Genomic DNA, 22,473 nt, shown 5'->3' with positions numbered 1-22,473 from the left:
TGATGGCAGCGGTAAGGCGGCAGCGGTAGGGCAGCAGCCGTAGGGCAGCAACTGTAGGGCCGGCTGTTAGGGTTGTCTTGTGATGGGGCTGCTGTGGTAGGGCAGCAGCTGTAGGGCCGGCTCTGTTAGGGTTGCCTTGTGATGGCAGCAGTAGGGCGGCAGCGGTGGGGCGGCAGCGGTGGGCAGCCGTAGGGCGTTTAGGGCCGGCTCTGATACCAAGATAAACTTGGTAATTATGTATATATATATCGATTACAATCAGGGATATATATAAGAGATACATTTACACTCTAGACCCTCTAATATAATTATATATATATATATCACACTTAATTGTCTAATAGTATATGAGTTTCAGTTTTGACACAAAGATACAACAAGTATGCAGTCAGTGTTGAGGACCAACATATTAACGATTACTAAAAAAAATCACCCATGGTGTTGCGGAATGATCCAATATTGTGAAAATATTGCATAAAGCTAATCAACCGTGATGAACTAGTTGAGACTCCACTAGCGTATTATCATGAGCCACCCAGATTGGAGGTTGCTTTTTACTCAAATAATGTGCTAAAAAACACTAAGCAAACATGAAGCTACTTACCTTTTTTATTTCAGGTAATGGCAGTCCCCATCAATCAACACTACGCTCCATTGTCCACAATACTCTTATCATGCAACCCTCGCAAAAATGGGTTGGATTATTGGCACTGAGCAGTTCATCTACCTTCATACTTACCATTCCAGCAACGCCAAAGTTACATAATTTTTACTTACCTCATGACTTTTATGCCTGTAGAGTGACGGGTCACTTAGAATCAAACCGTTGATCTCTTGCATGCAAGAGTCCCCACTTTTTTAAAGAAAACTTTCAGAAAAATGAACTCACTATCAGAATCCCATAATGATTGTCACCATGGAGGAACCAAATGATGGCAGGCACGCATTTCATTTGTTTATTGCAGATTAAAGTACAACTCTAAACTTCAATGCATCATTCATCATCAAGATGGGAGAGGCGAGCACCAAGTTCAAGTTTGGCACTAAGAGGCGCATAAAGATGTCTGTATCAGAACACCAAAAACGGATACTGGGAATTAAGCAAAAAAAGGTAACAGAGCTAGTATTTTGTTGAAAACTTGTAGTTAGCTCATCATCATATTTGCGAAAAAAACATAAAGAGCATTACGACCCCATTAAAACCAATTTTAAACCATCTTGGACAGCTGAGCATGAAGAATACAAGACCTCAAATGATGCACCAGTTTTTTTTCTCTGGAGAGGGGGTGTTTTAAGTTATTTTTGATATCATGCATGCAGAGTGTGTTAAAGTAATCCTCATCTACTTGAAGGAACATAACTATTCTTACTTGTTAGTTGTCACTATGCTAATGCAAAAAAAAAAACCTCAACCATGCGTGTAAATATCTGCTATTTTTCTCCACCTGGATGCTATATTATTCAACTATCATGTCCTGCTAACTTATGGTGTAATCTGAACTACAGACAGTTCATTGGAAACTCTAATGGCTATAAACATCAGCTAACAGCAGAAGGAAACCATATTAGATGAAATCTTTTAGGTTTCACATTGCATTATGTCATATTACAGATGCTCTGACACTTGATCAAGTATTCAACACTAGACTTGTACTGTTGATGAGCACTCAAGAAACATGACATAAAGCTTCGATTTACTGTGTTGCTGCCTCAGCATATCTATTCGTTTAAAAAATTGCTTCTACTCTGAACGATGCCACAGTATTCTGTCTGCATTAGTGCATTAGAGATCACAACAAACGAAAACTACTTAAGTTTTATGTACATGTGTAACAACAAGATGATACAGCAAAACAAACAACTTAGCAATCTGTAACTTTATGTCAATAGCAAACAACTCAGCACTATACATCTTTGTATTATCAAGTTCACAAAAGATCAACTTTAAGCATCCAGACAGCTTCTTTCCATGATTCTAACACTCACTTAATATGCACAAGATTCGGAAGGAACGGAGAGCTCAAACTCACCTCCACCCGTACATGTAAAAATCAAAATGAAACAGTATTAGAATCAACCCATTTCCAGTAATGCTTCGTACAGGAAACTGCTCCTTCAGCCTCTTCCTTATCATCAAGAAGTTGCTTCTTTTCATCTTCTATGGTGCAAAAACCAGAATCGGGCAAACCATCAACCATGGCATCTACCGTATGTAAAACATAACAAGCTGGCAGTCCAGGGTATGAAACAGACACCTTCTCCTCCACCTTACTCGAATAAGAATCCGGTATAATTTTCAAAATGTCATCATGAAGACAAGATGCGGTTATAATTGAACCCAGTTCTTCCTTGACTGCTCTGGCAACAGCTTCTTCTACGGTCTCCCCAGGCTTCATTTTCTCGGATAGAGGTCTGGAGCGGTTCCTTACGTCACCGTTCGACAATTCTTGATGTGATTCGATCAAGATTCGATTTTTATCATCCCTAACGCGAACCACGACAACTTGGACCGTACGGAGAGGAGGGGTAGAGTCGGCAAGAGAGGTTTCTCCTTCATAGAGCTCGAGCCATAGGTTATGGATGTTCTTGGTGCCGGGTCTGGTTCCCCAAGCGGCGAATGAATCGGAGGGTAGACGGGGGCGGAGCCAATCGGAGAGGGATTGTGGGGTAGCAAAATGATGGATGGAGGTCTTGGTCAAGGGAATAACGGGGAACCTAGAGAAACGGCGATGATGATTGTAAGTGGAAGTCAGTTTGGGGGAAGAGGCATAGAGGGTGAAGAGAGAGAAGATGAAGTCGGAGAAAGACTTGGGAAGGGTTTTGTGGAGTGATGGTGGAGGCGGCTGCGGTGGCAGAGACATGTGGTGGTATTATAAATTGAAGATGAAGATGAAGATGAAGATAGCCATCAGATGAAGGGGTGATTGTATAAGGATTAGAATAGGCGATTGGTTCACAAACGGTACCCCATCTGCCACCAGAATCACACGTTTTCACGGCCACGGACATGTATGATTCATCCTTATCATCACAGCTTCAAAGTCGTTCGGTACGGGGCAGGGTTGGTTTATTCGGGTCGATGAGATAACCAAGTGGTTCGGGTTTAATTGTTTCTAAAAATATATGCGTTCTCTCTCATAGGGCCGGCCGGCCCATACCATCTTGTTAGTTGTTAACTTCTTATTGAGTTTGAGGGGGATGTTTTGTAATAAAAATAGAATGAATTTTCATTTTTTTTTTCTATTTAATATAGAATAAAATTTTGGGTTTAAGTAGGAATGGACTCATTATCTATACTATCTTATAAACCAAATTTCTTAAGCCTTAAACACAATTGTTTATACATGATGTACAAGTTATTAAAGCTAACCGTTTTATTTGTGAGGGTTTATGCGGCCGCTTCCTCTCAAACGTCTTCCTCGATAGCCGCTTCTCTTCCCCAAGTTGACGATTCAGTATCCAAGACTTTTCTCGCTCCAAGAATGGCAACCCGGCTCCTAATGGCTATTCAATATCCAAGAAATGACTAATTGTAACTTTAGGATCTCACAGCTCACCTCACCTTCAAGTTTCCCATCCATCTCCACGTAAGCTTTCTTCTTTGTTTTCTCTCGAAATGAAGATGGAGCAGCGCAATAACCATTCTCACTTCAATTTCAGGTTACATATTTGTAGTTACAACTCTCAATTTAGTTTAGGTTTTTGGTTTTATTTTGAATTTAGGTTTGATTGTATTTGGTTTTGAATTGATTAGATGACATTTTGGTTTGTATCCGGGTAAGATTTTGAATCCAAGTACGATTTTGGTTTGAATCCAACTGCAAAGCTTTAATTTAGTGGAGCTGGTTCTACTTTTATTCGTGTTCTAGTCTTTATACGTTATTTTTATTTTTATGTTATCTGCTAAAATGGTACAACTTTATGGCTATCTTTTTTTTTTTTTTTGTTTATTTGTAGATGAAGAGATGTCAAAGGGGCTTTTTACTCCCCCAAAAATTAGGATTTAGACTCTTTCTTATTTATCATATTGGTTGATGAAGACTCGTGTTTTTAGGTTGTAAGATTACCAAATCTACTGTCAAGGTATACCTAACACCTCACTTATGTTTCTTATTCTTCTTCTTCTTCCAAGTATGATACTCGAAACTCGAGAGAACCATGCTAACAGAAAGAATTCCTTGTTTACAATTACTCGGGAATATTCAGATTGGTTGAAAATAGTAATAATTCCATTCTTTATTTAATGTTTATTTCAGTTGTCCAAAAGCGAATAAGTTCCCTTGATGCGGTTTTATGTGTTCCTCTTGATTCCATTCTTCATCACTCCAAGAAAATGTATAATTGATTTATACATCTCAAATTTATTGGTAAGGTTTCAAAATGAATTGGTTTACCTTGAACAAATATTGTTTTTTCTTTTACCTTTTTTTGTAATGGATGTTTTTCGTATTTTTTATATTAAAATACGCATAACACATCATAAACTGATACACTATAAAATTGATAACTAAGTAAAAGCTTTTTTGCTTAACTAATTTAAAACCACAAAATCATAAAATAAAATCTTAAGCGAGCTTAGGATACAACATATATAGTACGGAATATAATTGAGGGTCCGAGCTTTTGGCTTAAAAAAATTAGAGAATCACGCCGTATCGCACGGATACACAACTAGAGATTTGGTTACTAATGGTATTGTGGTTTCCTTGGACCATCACTATATTAGATATAGGTTGCTACCTTAATTCGATATTGGAATTATAAAGTGTTCAATAATTCTTCTTGGTATTTTTTATGGATTTGGTTTGTGGTGTTGGATCCTTAAAAGAATTAGTTATTATGTTGATAGATTTGGGACGTTTTATGATATGATATGGATTTTCGAAAATGTTATTGGTCGTTCTATAAGGCTTATTTTGGTTATCCTCCCTGAACATTTCAATTTCATTGGAAGATGTCCTATTTTTAAGAAATGTATAAATATGAGAAATAAGAATTATTGGTATGCTATATTATATAATAAGCGGAGGTTGTTGGACTTGTACAATCTCAAATCAATCACTCTTAAGATAAGTCACGTCCTGCTTTATGTTGAGATCGATAGATAGTTCCATAATATTACATCTCATGCATAATCATATTAGAATTAATCGGTTGTCAAATTTCAATATCAAATAGATTATTGGATTGTTTCAGTTCGTCTCAAATCAATTGAATATGAAACAATCAATAGTATAGGGAACATTTTCTTTCACATTGCTCTAATCTTAATAATTTTTGTTTCATTATGCCTACACTTATTTATTTGAAACAAAACGCACAAAAGGTTTTTGTTTTGAAAACCGCTAAATAATACTTGAAAACTTGATTGTATATGATTTCATGAATATATTTATGCAGAAATTTAGCAACTTATGTTTATATTTCCGAGTAGATATTATATGTGATTTGTTGCTATTAAGGGCATCTACAACCCAACATCAAATCCTATTTCTTACACCTATTTTTATACAATTTCACTCAAAGCAAACTCAATTTTTACAACATTTTGGTGTTGGTGAATGGTGTAACACCAAAATTAGTGTTTAGTATTTTATCATTCATTTATATTAAAGTATTTTTATCACATAATGATCTCTCAAGTTTGGTATTTATGTAAATATATTTTATTTAACTGTAAATAATATTTGATCAAAATGCATGTTAATATTATACGGTAAATTCTATTTATATTAATATATAATACATCATAACACAAAACATATATATATATATATATATATATATATATATATTCGATATTTAATAAGTAAAGAAGTGATCATAGTCTTTCATATGGTCAAGATCGGATTTGATTGATTAATAATTGCGGTTTTAGGTAAAAAAATTGCGATTATGCAAAAAATAGATAGAGCAATTTCGTAACTTTTACAAATAGATGGCAAACGGGTTCAAATATAAACCTATGTGAACTCGTATAATTCACAAATGAACTATTTTAACTTATTCACATATAAATAATTAATAAATTCATATATGAACCTGTGGGTTCATATATGAATAAGTCAAATAATTCACATGTGAACTAATTAACGGGTTCACATATGAACATATAGTTTATATGTGTATCACATGAGTTCACATATGAATCGTTTGCCGCTTATTTGTAAAAGTTAGAAAACTACATATCTATCTTCTGCATACCCATGCGAGGTGTAACACCCCATTTTTTTTTCGCCAAATGAAATATTACATCATCCAGTATACATCATTAATTACTCCAATAATTAAATCAAAATGCTTACATCATAATTAAAGAAATCTTAAGGTAGGGACCTGCCATTTCATAGGCATTCCCTGGACGTATAGGTTCACAAAGAACTAACCGTCCATTTTGGGCCGTGCTTCCGAAGATGTGACATATCGAGTTGATATCCATACCTCGGATAATGTACCATACGCACATGTTACCCCAACCCTAAACCATAGACATGCGATTTATAGTTAATAACCGGAAAACATTTAGTATGCTTGCACCACAAATTGAAACACCATATTCATTCACATTTAAATGATAACATGCAATTAAACACCTCATCAAGTATACATATAACTTTGCACACCATTCATGTAAAAATAATTTGTACATATGTATATATCCCTAGTGAAATCTTGTGAAAGACTCGCCTGAATAGCTCCATTTAACTAAATATCGTCCCTTGAATAATACCCTATAACACATAATTACATTTCATTAATTAGTGTCTTGAATTTTCCCAAAAAGTCATCTCAAAGGTCAAACGGGTCAACCCAAGCATACCTCGTTGTCATGTATCCCCCATGGAATATTTCACGCCCAAAAAAATTACAACATATTAAACCCAATATTTAATTATATACGATTCTTGTTTTAAAACGTCCGATCCCAAAATTATCTAATTACAACTCCCGAGATAAGTTGTTAAATTATTTCTCATAATATAAATGTGAGAACCCAATTAATTAATACCCTTTATAATGATGTCCAAATATTGAACAACTTAATCGAAACATTCTGATTTATTTCCGATTAATCCAAGTAAATATATGAGTTTTAAATCTTTTTAATAAATATCGATTTTATCAAAATGACTCGAGTCTAACCGAACTCGATCGAGACAAGTTGGCCCTGGGCCCAAAACCTGGTCCAGCGCCTCCCGGCCCAACTCGACACCCGACCCAACCCTGTCGCACCCCTGGTGCGGCTATCGTGGACGACCTCTATTTGATATTTTTTCCGACCGTTTTTCACCAAATTTCTTACAAAATCTTATATATAATAACAATCCCAACTCATACCCAATTTTACATTCCCTACGGTCCATTATTAAACTCGTATTTTGAGTTTTTGTACCCGAATCTCGTTGAGCCGTCGCCACAACAACTTCTAGCCCAAAGACGTACAAGCCACCATAGCCCACAAAAATTATATCAATGGAAAGATAATTGAAAAACGAAGACAATCATATATTATATACTAATTTTGGTTGAGTATTTTACTTCCAGCCGTCGTTTTTGTACAAAATGACCCTATGTCGCTCCAAACTCGACATCTCTCTCAGTTTTGATGAAATCCCGAAATTCCAATTGATTTTACTTCCTTGTACCCTTGGGAACGATTCCTCGAAATTTCAGGCCAAAAATTGAATTTATAGGGCATCAAATCGGCTTTGGAATATGAAAAAACGTGATTTGGGAAATTATTTCCCAAATCTCATTCATTTCCGAATAATTTTCTACTTTTGGCATCCCTTTAGTTTTCGCTTCTACATTTTCATCCTAAATCAGTTAAATACAAAATATTTCATTTCCTTTTTTTATTGATTTTATTTATTGCAATAAGATAATATTTTTCGAGTATCGACATTTTAATCATCTTTAAATTTTAACCCTCAACGTTTATTTATTTTAGAAATCATACATTTTAGAGTCTTACACGAGGATTTATCCGATGTTTCACAATTAAAGCCGCAAATGTTGACTAGATGAAGAACTAAGATCTATGAATATATATATATATATATATATATATATATATATATATATATATATATATATATCACCCAACACCTCATGATAGAAATTAATGGGGCCTAGCTAAACCATTAATTAAACATCATATTAGATGTAAACTTTGGTTTAGTAAAAGAAATTGTATAACACATGCATACATATGTGATCATCATTCATAGATCACAAATCAAACTGAAGTGTTAGTTTATTAAGTATTAAATATTTTATCAGGTCAATTATCGTTACCGGGTGAGTTTGAAAATGATCAAAAATCTTACATGATAAGAGGAAAGATAAAAATTGAGAGTCTTATCTGCTAAGTGAGAATGATGATTTTTATATGACTAGTTGTGTACCTGCGCAATGCGCCGGGAGCCATGAATTTTAACGATTTTGAAGTTCCATTGGTTTTATAAGATAAGATTTAACGATGATATAAGTTACACTTGGTCTTTACATATTAATACAATTTGAATAAATAAGAGTTATGGTTCCAATTACAGATTATCGATGAAAAAAATTGTATGACAGTTTAAAATACAATATATTTAAAATTCAACATATTTAGACGACTCCACAAATGTGTTCGATTTACACCAATAGCAAAGAATCAAGAAACTTGAGTTTTAAGATAAACACTCAAAACCAATAAAGAAAACTACAAATTTGACAGATGATAAGCCATGAAAATACCAAAAAAGATGGGTTTTAGAATGAAATTTCAACTGTTTACCCTCTTTCTTGTCCAGAAACTCAGATTAAGGTTGAATTAATACATGTGTATATATTTCAAATAAACTCAAGAACATATTAATTCAGAACATATTATACAGTGCAATTTGGACAGCCCAACCCCAAAATATATAGTATATATATATATAAATAAATAACTATAAAAGTATAAATCGTAAATATTAAAAATATTTTTTTACAGTATATATAATATATAATAATATAATTAAGTAAAAAACTATTCAATATTGGACTCATTTCGAAGGTATTAACGAGACGATTATAATGGTGCAACTTGTTAAAATAAAAATGTATTTTTTAAATATGTTTTAATTGATATACGATTATGTATGTTAGTTTGATAAAGGTTTAAAATGAAACATTTAAAAGTAAATGACGTAAAGTAAATTAATTAATTATAGGGGTATAACGTGTAAATTTAAAATTATAATTTAAAAAAAATCGGTTGTGAGTGTATGTGAAGAGAAGAGAGGGTGAAAAAGTAAGGTAATGTAGTATAAAAGGTATTTTGGTCATTTAATATTTTAAGACTTTTACTAAATTTGCTTAATAAGATAGTATAGATAAACGTTTACTGGATGATAAACGTTTACCATTAATCCATTATGATGATTCATAATATTAGCCAAGAAGAAAAGTAAAGGGTGGTGATTTGTGATAAGAATCCTAAATCTTTATAGGTTTTCAAATCCCTTGTGTTTTCGTGAATCATGTTTAGTTTTGCTTAAAAAACAGATTTGGTAATTAATTAGATATTAAAGTCATGGATGGAAGATTTGGTAATTTATTTGAAGTATATCCAAAGTTTTCAAGAAACGACATGAGGGATGAAAATTAATAATTAGATTGTGTGAATATTTAAGATATGAATACAATTTGGTGGGTTTAGTTGGTGGTTACTTGTGGTGGTGGGGCCATATTTCTCACCGACTCTACTTTATGATTAATGGGTATGGGATGAAACCAAAACACGAGTGGACCCTTCCTTAAGTAGCTATCTACGGAAGAAAAGATGTTTGTATTTATTCATTCATTCAACTCACAAGCAACTGTAACAGTGGTTTTTGTATCAGAAAAAAATAATGACCATATATTTATATTTATATTTATATTTATAGTCATCACAAAAATTATTTGGTAAACTCCATAACCCAGGTGTTGAGTGCACAGCAGGCCTTGCGGAAGCCCTTAAAGCCGGCAGACTTGGCCAATGCCTCGAATTCTTTCTGGGTCCTCTCTTTGCCACCGGGGTTGTGAGCCAACATGATGACGTCGATGTGCACCACGTTTTGTGTCGCAAGGCTCGAGTCAGGAGTCTCTGGAAGAATGCATTCCGCTACTATCACTTTTCCATTCTCAGGGAGTGCTTTATAGCAGTTCTTCAGAAATTTCACGCAGTGTGCATCACTCCAATCATGGCAGATCCACTGAAACCAAACCCAAATTAATCCTATTAATTTTTTCTAATTAATTTACCCCATCTCTCTACATATATACGCTACCTTCATGAAAATGGCATCTCCTTCTGGCACGCTTTTAAACATGTCTCCACCAACATGCTCAATACCTGCATAAACCCAATCCATGTTAAATTAAAATCAAATATTGACAAAAATAAAAATAAAGACAATATATATATATATACCAGGATAAGTGGTTGCATCTTCAATGACGTGTGGCAAATCAAAATTGATACCCTTGATTGAAGGGTGTTTAGAGAGGATCATACTGAGACTGGCACCGGTGCCACCACCAACATCCACAAGGCTGCTCACTCCATTAAAACCATCATACACATCCAAGATCTTCTTCATGGTCATGGTGGAGTGATTAAACATACCGCTGTTGAAAACCTTGTTGAATCTTGGATCCTTCCCATGATACTCAAAAGCACTCATGCCATATGCCTTGTTGAATGGAATTCCACCATCCAACACTGCATCTTTCAGATGATACCTATATATATATATATAAATAGAATCAATCAATAATACTTAGCTAGCAAGGCAAGATATCTAGTAGAGAAGAAATGAAATGAAAATTACCAGCTCTCCATAAGAACCTTATCCTGGTTCATCAGCAAGAGTGGTGCCATGGAAACACCATCTTCGTTCTTTACCAAGAATTTGCAGACGGGAGCAAGACCATAGAGACGCTCAACATCATCACCTACCTTCTTCAGACTACAACTCAGCACAGAATAGCTAGCCAATAAGCGGCAGATCCTGTCCAGCATCACGGCTGCCTCCGGGTTGTCTGCCTTTGGGAGCTGAGCAGCCAGGTCTGCCGGAGACACATAAGCACCGGGGCCGGCTTTGGCAATCGTCTCAAGCAAATCCAAGTCGATGGCAGATTTCAAGACCATGGGTAAGACGGAGGCGCTTGCCAATTGCATCGCAAACAGGAAAGCTTCCTCCTCTTGCTGATTTTGGGAAGCCATTTCAGTTTCAATTTGTAAATCAGTTGTGGTTAAATTCTTGAATATAATGAATGGATGAAATTGGAAAAGAAGGTTGGGTTGAGGAGATAGTGGGCAAGCTTTGTATATATATAGCGGGTGAAGGAATTATAGGTTGGTACACCTTACCAATCACCATGGACCCAAACCACCACTTGTTGCTTTTACCTTTTCATTTACATATTAATTTAAGAGGCATAATTACAAATAGGGGTGCTCAAAAACCTGACGAATCCGATTAATCTAACACAACCCAACACGAAATAACTCAATTCGAAGCAACCCGATGTCTAATCGAGTTGTAAAATTGTCAAACCATAGGTATTAGGTTGATATCGGGTTACTATTATTTGAACCAAACCCAACCCGATGAACCCGATATCCTTTTATTTCTTGGATTTAATATGATTGTTGAATTTATATTAGTACATTAGACAATTATACTATCATGTATGCTATTCGTATACACATATTTTTAATCTATTCACATCTTTATATAACTCATTCATATATATATGTTCAATAACTGTGAACATATATATGTAAATTGAGAAAATTAATTGAATGTGATATACGTAAGAAATATGGATAAGTTGTATCAAATGGTTGATGATGAAAAAAATAATTATGAATAGGGAAATAACATATTATAGGTTAGAAGAATATTTTAATGTACCAAAGTATCAACCCGACTAACCCGACCAACCCGTACGAGTTGGGTTAGGTTGGATTGCACTTTGGTTCGGGTTGGGTTGGGTTAAGATTTTTCAACCGCAAGCATTGGATTGAGTTGTTCAAATGTTTTCAACCCGATCAACCCAACCCGTAAGCACCCCTAATTACAAACATATATAATAAACCTGTTTGAAAATCATTAATTGCTATCTTCTCATATTTGGAAGAAAAGAAAATAAATTAATGATGGAAATAAAAAACGGTTTTTTATTTGTGTCTTCTTACAAAGAAATAACAAATTTTCATGAGACTCATTTTTTCCATATATATATATATATATATATATTCATATTCGTTTTGATCGATGATGTTAAATTGTGAGTGATTTTACTAAGCTATCCAAGAATTATCATTTATTTTCTTTTACATCTTAAAAGAATTATCATTTATTTTCTTTTACCTCTTAAAAGTTTCAAGAGCATATGCTTTTCTTTCTTTATTTTTTTTAGAAGACCATGTAAAAATGCATCCAAAAATAACAAAATAAAAACAAATATGGTAAAACGTAAAGTTTTAGATAATCTTTAACAGATCTTCTATAATTTCTTTAAAATAGAAAACAAAAATACATTTTTTTTATAAAGAATCTTTTTGAAAATCCTTTTAAAATAGAGAACCAAATACACTTTTTTAGAAAATCTTTAACAAATCCTTTGTAATTTCTTTAGTTTAGATATTTCAATATTAATCAAGTTATTATATAATTTTAATTACTATTCAAATCCATCTTTTTTTTTATATATAAAATAACAATAATTCAATCCCATTTATAAGAATAAATAGAAAAATCACCTATCTTCTCACATCAAGTTTAAGAGAATTCTTTAAACTTGGTAGAAAACTTAAAAAATAATGATAAAAAGAAGTTTTATAGTCTCTATTTTAAAGAATCTGTTAAAGATGCTCTTATAAAATAATAAGATAAGATATTTATTTATTTATTAAAAAAACTAATAAGGACATTTTGTGATTGATGTACATTGCAAGTTTATTATCTTGAGGGAAGAAAATTGTTTAAAAAACTTTTAATTTATACTTTTTTCATTAAAAAGCTATGCCATAATATTTAGTATGTAGATAGAAAATTAGAATCAACAATTTATACAAAATATAATAAGCCATAAACCTTCAAATGAAGGAGTGATATGTATTCTTTGTGTTATAAATTCAAAAGGAATTGAGAAGAAAAAAAGTTGGAAATTTATATGATAATGGTGGGCAGGAGATTTCTTCTTTTCCAACCCTGGCATCCGCCTCCAAATGTCTTCTAAAATCATATATGGATGCTATTTTAATATTGTATTTAATGATTTATTTATTTTATGTTTTAATCTTTGAATTAACCATTAAAATATGTTTATAACAATAAAATAAATAGTTTGTATTTTATTATTCTTATTCTTTCATACAATAGTGTATAATGAAACGGATATATTATTTTATTAATATAATACAAAATATGATTTTTAGTATATAAATAGATTTTAGTATCAACTCTTTGTTTGAATGTTTTTCTATTGTGGATTGAAGATGCGTTAGCCAGAGTTCTAGAAGATCATGAATCATACTTTCTAGGGCGCAGAGTCATACGCCGTTATGATCAACACCTAACGAACACACACAAACAAACAAACAAGAAAGTACTTTTTGCGAAATTTTGGAGAATAAATGCTTTGTTAATTACTTTGAGGAACTTTAAAATTTGATCCAAGAAAATGATGTTGTATAGTGAATATATTAGCAAAATGGGTAAACAATTTTGGAAAGAAAAAAAGTTGATCATGTGGTATAATCCATCTAAAAATGGTCATTAATTGATAATTAACCGTTAATTTAGTTTAATTAATTAAGGACATGTCTTGGTTAAGCAAATATGCGTATATAATATATACATAAAAAAAAAAAAAAAATGGGGAATGTTGCTTTGAAAACAAACAAACAAACAAATTGAAAGATGGATGGTACTGTTGGTGGGCTTTCATTTGATTGATTAGGTATGGAGATTATGACCCTTCACTTGGTAATTGGAAATTGGTATTTGGAAATTAGTAATTGGTAATTGGTAATTGGTATTGGTGGGGTTAAACCTTATTACATGTAATGTAAATGATCTGATGACTTTATATTATAAATTAATTATGTGGTATTGTTTCAAACATCACGTAATTATAAAAAAAGTAAATAAAAGGTTTTAATATTTAAAAATAGTTTTGTGTTTTGTTATATTTATATATAAAAGCATATATATACAAGTTAAATAAAATTTGGTGGAGTCTCTTTCTTACCTACTACCGTGGCTATATTATTTCCAATTTCCAATTTCCAACTTGTGATTATAATTTATTTATTTATTTATTTATTTTTTAAGCATCCATATCGCTTGTTGGACTGACATTTTGAAAGATAAATTAAGAAATATAGATTTGTTAAATTGTAAATAGGGATGTATACAATTTGATTTTTTTGAAAATATAAAATGAATGAAGAAAAAGTATGCAGGATATATTGACCTTTAATTTGTTTGTTTGTGATAGTAGTAGTAGGTATTGACATTTTCAATCACATTATAATATATTGCAACTCAAGTCAATACCAAAAACCTTTAATTATTAATGACTATTTTATTTTTATTTTTTAATATAAATTCAAGACGTTTGGTGGTGTCTGTGTCTTCCAATTTATCTACATTTTCTTTTTTCAATAACTAACTACTAACTTGCTTCAAAAACATATATCTCTCATAATGAATGACAATAAGTAGCCAATATTTTGGACATGATGATATAACTTCTACATCTAAAACATCACTACCATATTTATTTCTTACTGCATGGCATGGCATGGCATCCTTAATTACTACAACTCATTAACTCCATCCACCACACCAATACAATTAATTATTTGAACATGAATCAATTAATTAATTACTCATTTTGTAACAACAGCAATGCCTTTACAACTTCTTTTCTCCAATCCCTTCCTTTTTAAATATCATTCCTGTTACCCGTTTCCTCGCACTTCCACTCACAATTACTTTCATTTTACCAACACAAACTAACCCTTTCATTTCAATACTTCCAAACCTTAAAACATATATATCATCCACTACCGTTGCATGTTTGCACTTTCTTTTCACTAGTAGAAACTCAGTTGGACCTCCTTTAAAAAGAATAAATCTTCATATCCTTTAAAAAGTAGAGGCACAGACCCTTGTTTTCAATTTCTGTTTTCCTCAAATAATTACTTTATAGGTCCCTCAACTTCTATAAGCACCATTTTTTGCATCTTCAATTAACTTACTACACAACACCTCCTTTTTTTTTCATATTTTTTACAACAGATGTCCTTGTACTAACAGCTTTTGTTTTGTTTTGTTTTAATTTAATCCCATCATATCTCTTTCCTTTAAAACTCTAACATGAAATTTTCAATATACAAACTCTTCCAAAAGATTCAATATATAAATCTTTAAGTAGTAAATGTTGTTGTTCTTTTCACTTTCATTTATTTTTCTTCTTCCATTTTTTTCCCTCTTTTATGATTAGAAAAGAAAATTTATTGTTTTAGTTATGCAAACCAAATGTATTTATATTTTGTGTAGCATAAATTACAAACCAAAATATATGAAGGTAAAAATAAATAAGTAAGCCCATCGTCTAATTATGTTCTCTTTGTTTTTTGAAATAGTTATTCCTTGTATAAACTGTCTTGCATTTATTCACTAACAAACATGACTTCCATTTATATCCAATGCTTTTTCACTCATTGTCAATTAAAATTCTTGTGTTAGAAATTTATTCAAATTATTAACATACAATAATTAATACACACTCGTAAAATAAGAAACATTAAGACTAAAGGTAAAAAAAAGGAAGAAAAAACCAATTTATTGATGACAACACGCCCAAAATTCAAAATAACACTTGCATCTTCATATAATCCATTGTCCTACAATATTACTAGTAGTACATAGCAGTAACAATAACATTAACATTAACATTAAAGCAAAAAAGTGGGGGAGGGGGTTGGGACAATTGATTTAGAAGGAATTGGATCTATTGAAGACCTTCTTCCATGCTGCTCTCCAATTGAGCGACAAAGATGGACGTCTCTTAATGATGGTAAGAGGCGAAGGACAAAGCAAGGGTGAGGATGGTGCGGTGTGTGATTGGATGTCATTGTCTTTCGGCATGTTCCAGAAACGAGCTCCTTTCCTCTTAGCTCTAATGGTGGATAACACCTCTTTCTTGTTGCAAATGCCCCATACTGTCACCTTTTGTTGATTGTGATCCACATTGACCGAATAAATACCTGATCATATATCATTTGTTAAAATGATTTAAAGAATAAATTCAAATTATACTATATATATGTGTGTGTGTGTGCGCGCGCGCACACGCATACCTTTAAAATGGGCCAAAGCTTTCTTGATTTTCTTGCCACAACCATAAGAATAGAGTGGCACCATGATCTCTACAAATTGTGCCTCCACATCCTTGGCCATGACTGGGACTAGTTGAAGATCCTCCATGTTATTATTAACTTGGTTGATGAAGTAGTCTGAATGTGTAGATATATATGATGGATGAGTAAGGTAGCATGCCAATTCCTGAGATCCAACATAGACTTTTTACTTTTCAGTTGTAAGTGAGTGGAAAGATGTGTCATGTATGATACTTTTGATGTGTATATTATAGTAGATAAGGCTTGCTTAATTAGATGCATGCAATTGCAATTGCAATTGCTCCCCATGTGATGTTACCAATCACTTAGCATTTCACTTGCCCTTTCCACATAAAATATATCTTTTAAGAAATGCACCTAGAGTAATTAATGGGTTCTTAAGTTTATAGGATCAACAACTATATATACAGTGACAGTGACAGTGACGTTACAACAACCTTGGTACAAAGGTAGCCAACCTAATAGTACTTCAAAAGTAAATCGCACTCTATATTAGTATTTTTATATGACACTTTTGAAAAATATTTTATTAGTATTTTATATAAAGCTTGTTATATATGATTTCTTTTAAATGGTCATATGAAAATGGCAATAGGATGATTTACTTGTAAAGTTGTCCTAATTAAATACTCGATTATATCCACTGACATGAAGATTGTTGAACTTGTTAAAAAATTGACTTTAAATTTGAATACATATTCATGTGGTCTTTGAATAACAAGTGAAGTGACATGTATATATATAGGGCATGCATAGATAGATATCGCTATTATGATCGGTTGTGATGCACTATTTGAGAATAAAAACATGAATATATATATATATATATATATATATATATGATTCCCTTGTTATCATTATATTTTTATTAGTGCATGCACAAACGATGTTAATCTTCTTAAAAAATTATATTGGATTAAATGCATGTTAATTAATAAGTCATTAAGCTCAAGTGCGTGTTAACTAAAACACAAAGCTAATTCTTTGGAATTGCATATTTAATCACAAATTAAGACATGTAAAGTATTTACGATCATCAAAGTTTGCAGAAAATGGTAAAATATCAAATTTAATACTATGCGGAAATGTATGGAATAACGAAAATAAGTCTTTAGTTCTTGATTCAAAACTAGGAAAAGAAGGTGATTCATCTCCGGTTGACCCATGAAATACAACGTACTATACTAGACTAATCAAGATTAATAAAGTCTAAGACAACATTTTACTACTTGAATTAAAAATGAAAAAAAAAAGGCAAGTGTGGGCAAAAATGAAGTGTGAACATATATATATATTGCATTACTAAAGTTTACAGAATGAATATGAATTTAATTAATTATTCTGTGTTTATACAATTACAAATGTAGGTGTATTAATTAGAATCAAGGGTCAAGCCGTGTTGTTGAATTAATAATTAATTAAGATATGCAACATGCATTAGGATTCTCATCTGAGAAGAGTTGTGGAGCTGGCATCATCAAGTAATTAACTGCAGGCATCATTCTTTCTTCATCACCATCCTTCTCATCTTCTTTCTCTACTACTTCTCCTTCTTCTTTAGCCTTGTGAGGCTGAGGGTGTGGCACAATTTTGGCTTGCTTTTTGGTGCGCCTATACACGTATTCCACCAGTTTCTTACCATCCATAGTTCCCATCACCCTCACTTTACCACACCTTACTTCTGTCTCCACTTTACTCACCCCTGTAATCAATTCATAACATCCATCAACACAATAATAATAATAATTATTATTAATTAACTTGTTCAACATCTATACCTTTCATCTTTAGGATCTTGCGCCTCAGTTGTTGGGCACAAGCTTCACAGTGCATGTTCACGTTCAATTCAACATCATGACTACTGCATCCATGATCAGAATCGACTACTTTTTCAGGATCAGGATCAGGATCAGGATCAGGAACAGGAACTGGGGACAAAACCTTGGCACTTGTCTTTATTTTCTCCATTATCTTGTTACAAACTGCTTCTGGCTCTACCACTCCTTTTACTGTCACTTGATTCTTCACCATGTCTACCTTCACTCCAGCAACTCCTATAAATACATACATGCATGCTCCATCACTTACTGATAATCAAAATGTGTGTTTGATTATATAACAGCTATTACATACCTCTAATTTGCAAAAGGGATTTCTCAATCTTTTTGGCACATCCAATACAATGCAAATCAACAGATAATACCATTGGAGAGGGTACTGCCTTTGGTTCTGATTCCTGCTGAAAACAAATTAACTCACATTAACTACAATTGGAATTCAAACATTAATCAGTAATCTCCTTTATTAGTACTATAACAAGATCATGCATGGTACTAACTGCTTTCTGCTGTTCACCCCACATTGTCCTTGATAGACAGTTTCAGTTACCGCACACTTACAGAGAAGGAGTAAAAGATAGAGCGAGCTAGCAAGAGAAAACAGGATACATATATATATATATATATATATATAATTTGAAAGAATGTTGAGAATCAAAATGATGGCAGGGCAGGGATATTATTATGGTATAAAGGCAAAGGCTGAGATGGCAGAGCACATGCAGAGCCACCACTACTCCTATGTATAAAAATTCAATATTTTGTGGTTATAAGCTTTGCTAGACAAATTTATGGAGAAAGTGAATGAAGGGTAGGTGTCTTATAATTGGCTTAAACTGCAACAGGATCTAACAAAATCTTGTTTATTGACAATTATAAAACTAGAAATTTTCTACCTCGTCATTGTTGAGTAAATTCCAACTTTACTTTCTTTTTCTTTTTTTGTTTCAACTTTTGATGTTATGAGTTATGAAATTTTGATTCTGCATACAATTTTATGAATGTACAGATAACTGGTGCAGCCAGCTAGTTGAGCATCTCTTTTCATGATCATCATCCTGGAACTGGAAGTTTTACTTTTTGAAACAATTATCTATTTGGTGAAGCTAGAAATTTATCTAGTCATCTTTTTCTTGTGTGGTAGGAATAGGATTGGTAAGAAGGTTTTATCTACTTAGATTTGATGACCAATTGGAATACTAATTCCCCTCCCAACATTCTCTTTTTAGATAATCTTATATACCATAATGACGGCGAATGACCTCTATGTTTAAAGTGGTTATGAATGTTGTTACCATCAAATACGTCTATTTTCATGGAAAATTGACTAATTGCAAACCACTTTTTTAAGTTAAAATTTTCAGAATAAATTAAAGGATCCAGACCAATCAATTAGAGAGAATGAAAATATGGTTATCTCTTAACCACCAGATCTTATATTTACTCTTTTATTAGCATCTTCTTTCTTTTTTTTTTGTCCTCTCCTTTTCTAACAATGGTTTTCTTTCTTTCTTCTTTCCCTTCCATTCTTTTCTCTCTTTTTGCTGATACTTTGATGCAATGATCAAGATATTTCTTGTAGAGGTGGTTATTGCCTTTTTGGCAAGTTAATGCTCACCACCCATTCCATTTAAACATTAAAAGAGTACTACGACTGATGAATCAATCAATACCCCCAAAAAGTTTGTCATATGTTGTAATAGTCAAGACTTGAGATAGATATCTTTTAATAAGAACAAAATTGTCCACAGTTGGTTGCTAAAAACAACTAATAGTGGTTATCAGTGGATAATGTTAACCAGTTATAATAAAAAGATTCAAGACTGCATTTAAAATTGTCATTTCCTATTTATCCAAAATGCTCACCAAAGCATGTCCAGGTCTTCTGTTGAAAGGTTTCAAACTTGAAATCTCCATCTTGATTTGCTCATCTTCATCCACCAGGCTGCTTTAACCTGTTCTTTTAATCATTTTCCCATAATAAATATTGTGACACCCCAAAATGAGGTAACCAAATAAATTAGAAAGCAAAAAGAACAAGGAAAATAAAATAAAATATGTTTTATTTTATTGAAAAAAATAATAATAATAAAGTATAAACATATTTGAAAATCAGATTAAAAATGAAGGAAAATGTCATATTAGGGGTGAAATGTGTAAAGATGTCAAAAGTAATAGAGTCAGGGGGCCGAATGCATTTTTATGAAACTTAAGGGGTTGGGTCAGATGTTAACAGGTCCAAACCAGAATGACCTGTTTTGTAAATATACATCAGATCTGCAAATTCAGAAACGCGAAAACGACCTCTCCTTTGAAGCTTTATATCAGTTCTAATTTTCAACTATTAAGACAAAAAAAGAACAGATACATGTAACCAACACTTTTATCTACACTTTTGCTTCAAGAAAACCTAAGTTTCATTGGGTTTCGAAAGAGAAATCGGAGGTTGAAGTTTGAATTCGAAAAGCTCCGTTTATTGACGATTGGAGGTAAAATACTCAACTAAATATCGAGTTCTTTATATGGTTGGCTTCGTTTTTAGATCCTCTATGAAATCTTAGTAGCCTTATGTCTCACATTTTAGTTTTAAATGTTCGATTTTGAGTTTTTTTACTGGTTTTCGAGTGGTTTTAAGATAATACTTTTAAACGAGCGTATGAGACTCAATACCTGATGGTTTTCGTTGATTTTTGTTCCTATGGTTAAGGAAAATCATTTTCTAGAGTTTTAAGAAAAAGAATCATCGAAAACGATGAAGAATCGAGGGCAAGGGGCCGTTTTCCGGTCACCGGTGCCGTTGGGGGATTGTAGGAGCCATCTGGGCTTGATGTAAGGGTGCTCAAAAACCCGATGAACCCGACCAACCCAACCCCAATTTTTGAAAAAAAAAACCAACCCGAGGTAACCCGATACATGATCGATAAAAACATTAGCCAACCCGACCTTATTGGTTGGAATCAGGTCAGGCCCAAAAAAACCCGACCAACCCGACAACCCGATGAACCCGACCTTAACTTTAGCTTTGAATTGTAGATGACAATCATGACATGACCAACCTCAACGTCAAGAAAGCGAAAGCATCGGGGTTGAAAACGTCTAAAACTATTGTTGTTGATTGATGTATTATCATTTGGTTTAAACATTTTTACTGTAATATCTAAATATTTGATGAACTTGCATATTATCTTGAATGGTCGGTCGTATTTCAAAGAAAAATTTCCTTTATTTTTATGTGATTTTATATTGTTTAAATATAACCCGATCAACCCGAATGGGTTAGGTTGGGTTGAACTTTTGTTTGGGTTGGGTTGAAAATTTTCAAACCGCCAACATTGGGTTGGGTTGGGTTGTTAAAACGGTTCCAAACCGATCAACCCGGGCCGTGAGCACCCCTAGCTTGATGTGGTCATCTGGGCCGTTTTTTCCTGGGCTTTACTTGTATTATGGGTTGTTTTATCTTTTGGACTTTAAGATTTAGTCCATGTAACATTTTGAGTGTATTTGGGTAATTAATTTAACCATGTCAAATCTAACCAATTAGTATATTATTTCATTTTATTATATTGTATAAGTTATATTGTTTAATTAATTTAATTTTAAAAAAAAAGTATGTTATTTAATTAACATATTAATTTATTTTAGAGAATTAATAGTGATTAATTAATCTTTTCCTAAGTGGTTTATTAAATTGATTAGTAATTTAATAAATGTTCTCTTAGTTGTCGGAATTTGATTTTATCAATTGTCTAAGACATCTTAATATGAAACATATGTTTCATTTAGTTGTTAAAAGGATAAATCGACGTTAAGAGTTGTTATCAGACATAGTACTGAGAGATTTCTTAAATTATTTTTGATAATTTAATATTGAGATTAAAGTGTCGTATTTCCGAGTTAATCAATTATAGAGACACCTTAAATTAGAGAGTTTGATTTATAAGATCATAAAATGTTTATTATGATGTTTTAAGCCGTTGTCGAGTTTTAGTCATGTGGTTTGAATAAAATTAGTCGGGGTTGACTGAGTTGACCAATGGTCGACTTTTGACACGTTTTGACCCATGTGGATATTAATGATGGGTCAAATAGAGTTGTTTGAGACATATTAAGATGCTCAGATACGAAGTTTTACTTTAGGTTGGGTCAGAATGACAATAGTTGACTTTTGTTGAT

The 22,473-nt window shown here is 32.6% G+C and overlaps 4 protein-coding genes across 4 annotated transcripts; all 4 read right to left on the bottom strand.

Annotated features, from left to right (window-relative positions):
* Positions 1-1,798: 1,798 nt before the first annotated feature.
* Positions 1,799-3,029, bottom strand: LOC112502169. The gene has a single exon (XM_025106010.1). The coding sequence runs from the start codon at positions 2,859-2,861 to the stop codon at positions 2,052-2,054; it is 810 nt and encodes a 269-aa protein (XP_024961778.1). The 5' UTR covers positions 2,862-3,029; the 3' UTR covers positions 1,799-2,051.
* A 6,776-nt stretch (positions 3,030-9,805) lies between these two features.
* Positions 9,806-11,314, bottom strand: LOC112502160 (caffeic acid 3-O-methyltransferase). The gene is made up of 4 exons (XM_025105991.1): positions 10,851-11,314; positions 10,451-10,761; positions 10,308-10,372; positions 9,806-10,232 (listed from the first exon to the last, which is right to left on the bottom strand). The coding sequence occupies exons 1-4, from the start codon at positions 11,243-11,245 to the stop codon at positions 9,936-9,938; spliced, it is 1,068 nt and encodes a 355-aa protein (XP_024961759.1). The 5' UTR covers positions 11,246-11,314; the 3' UTR covers positions 9,806-9,935.
* A 4,553-nt stretch (positions 11,315-15,867) lies between these two features.
* LOC112502172 (heavy metal-associated isoprenylated plant protein 28) lies at positions 15,868-16,537 on the bottom strand. The gene is made up of 2 exons (XM_025106014.1): positions 16,403-16,537; positions 15,868-16,309 (listed from the first exon to the last, which is right to left on the bottom strand). The coding sequence occupies exons 1-2, from the start codon at positions 16,527-16,529 to the stop codon at positions 16,038-16,040; spliced, it is 399 nt and encodes a 132-aa protein (XP_024961782.1). The 5' UTR covers positions 16,530-16,537; the 3' UTR covers positions 15,868-16,037.
* Positions 16,538-17,880: 1,343 nt separating this feature from the next.
* On the bottom strand, positions 17,881-18,824 carry LOC112502158 (heavy metal-associated isoprenylated plant protein 9-like). The gene is made up of 4 exons (XM_025105989.1): positions 18,801-18,824; positions 18,596-18,698; positions 18,241-18,516; positions 17,881-18,164 (listed from the first exon to the last, which is right to left on the bottom strand). The coding sequence occupies exons 1-4, from the start codon at positions 18,822-18,824 to the stop codon at positions 17,881-17,883; spliced, it is 687 nt and encodes a 228-aa protein (XP_024961757.1).
* Between the last annotated feature and the right edge of the window lie 3,649 nt (positions 18,825-22,473).

Source organism: Cynara cardunculus, unplaced genomic scaffold (assembly GCF_001531365.2).
Source record: "Cynara cardunculus var. scolymus isolate 2C unplaced genomic scaffold, CcrdV1 Un_Scaffold_1001, whole genome shotgun sequence".
NCBI classification, from domain to species: Eukaryota; Viridiplantae; Streptophyta; class Magnoliopsida; order Asterales; family Asteraceae; genus Cynara; species Cynara cardunculus.
The sequence above is the reverse complement of the archived record's forward strand: the minus strand, read 5'-3'. Positions and strand labels throughout refer to the sequence as shown.

Bases quoted from the DNA above. Each gene is read 5' to 3' on its own strand.
- LOC112502169 (XM_025106010.1), bottom strand. From the start codon at position 2,861: ATGTCTCTGCCACCGCAGCCGCCTCCACCATCACTCCACAAAACCCTT.
- LOC112502160 (XM_025105991.1), bottom strand. From the start codon at position 11,245: ATGGCTTCCCAAAATCAGCAAGAGGAGGAAGCTTTCCTGTTTGCGATG. The intron at 10,762-10,850 runs GTAATTTTCATT...ATATATATATAG, and splicing joins AAGGTTCTTATGGAGAGCTG to GTATCATCTGAAAGATGCAG. The intron at 10,233-10,307 runs GTAGCGTATATA...GTTTGGTTTCAG, and splicing joins GAGATGCCATTTTCATGAAG to TGGATCTGCCATGATTGGAG.
- LOC112502158 (XM_025105989.1), bottom strand. From the start codon at position 18,824: ATGTGGGGTGAACAGCAGAAAGCA. The intron at 18,699-18,800 runs GTTAGTACCATG...TGTTTTCAGCAG, and splicing joins GGGGTGAACAGCAGAAAGCA to GAATCAGAACCAAAGGCAGT. The intron at 18,165-18,240 runs GTATAGATGTTG...AATTGATTACAG, and splicing joins CAAGATCCTAAAGATGAAAG to GGGTGAGTAAAGTGGAGACA.
- LOC112502172 (XM_025106014.1), bottom strand. From the start codon at position 16,529: ATGGAGGATCTTCAACTAGTCCCAGTCATGGCCAAGGATGTGGAGGCA. The intron at 16,310-16,402 runs GTATGCGTGTGC...ATATATGATCAG, and splicing joins AGCTTTGGCCCATTTTAAAG to GTATTTATTCGGTCAATGTG.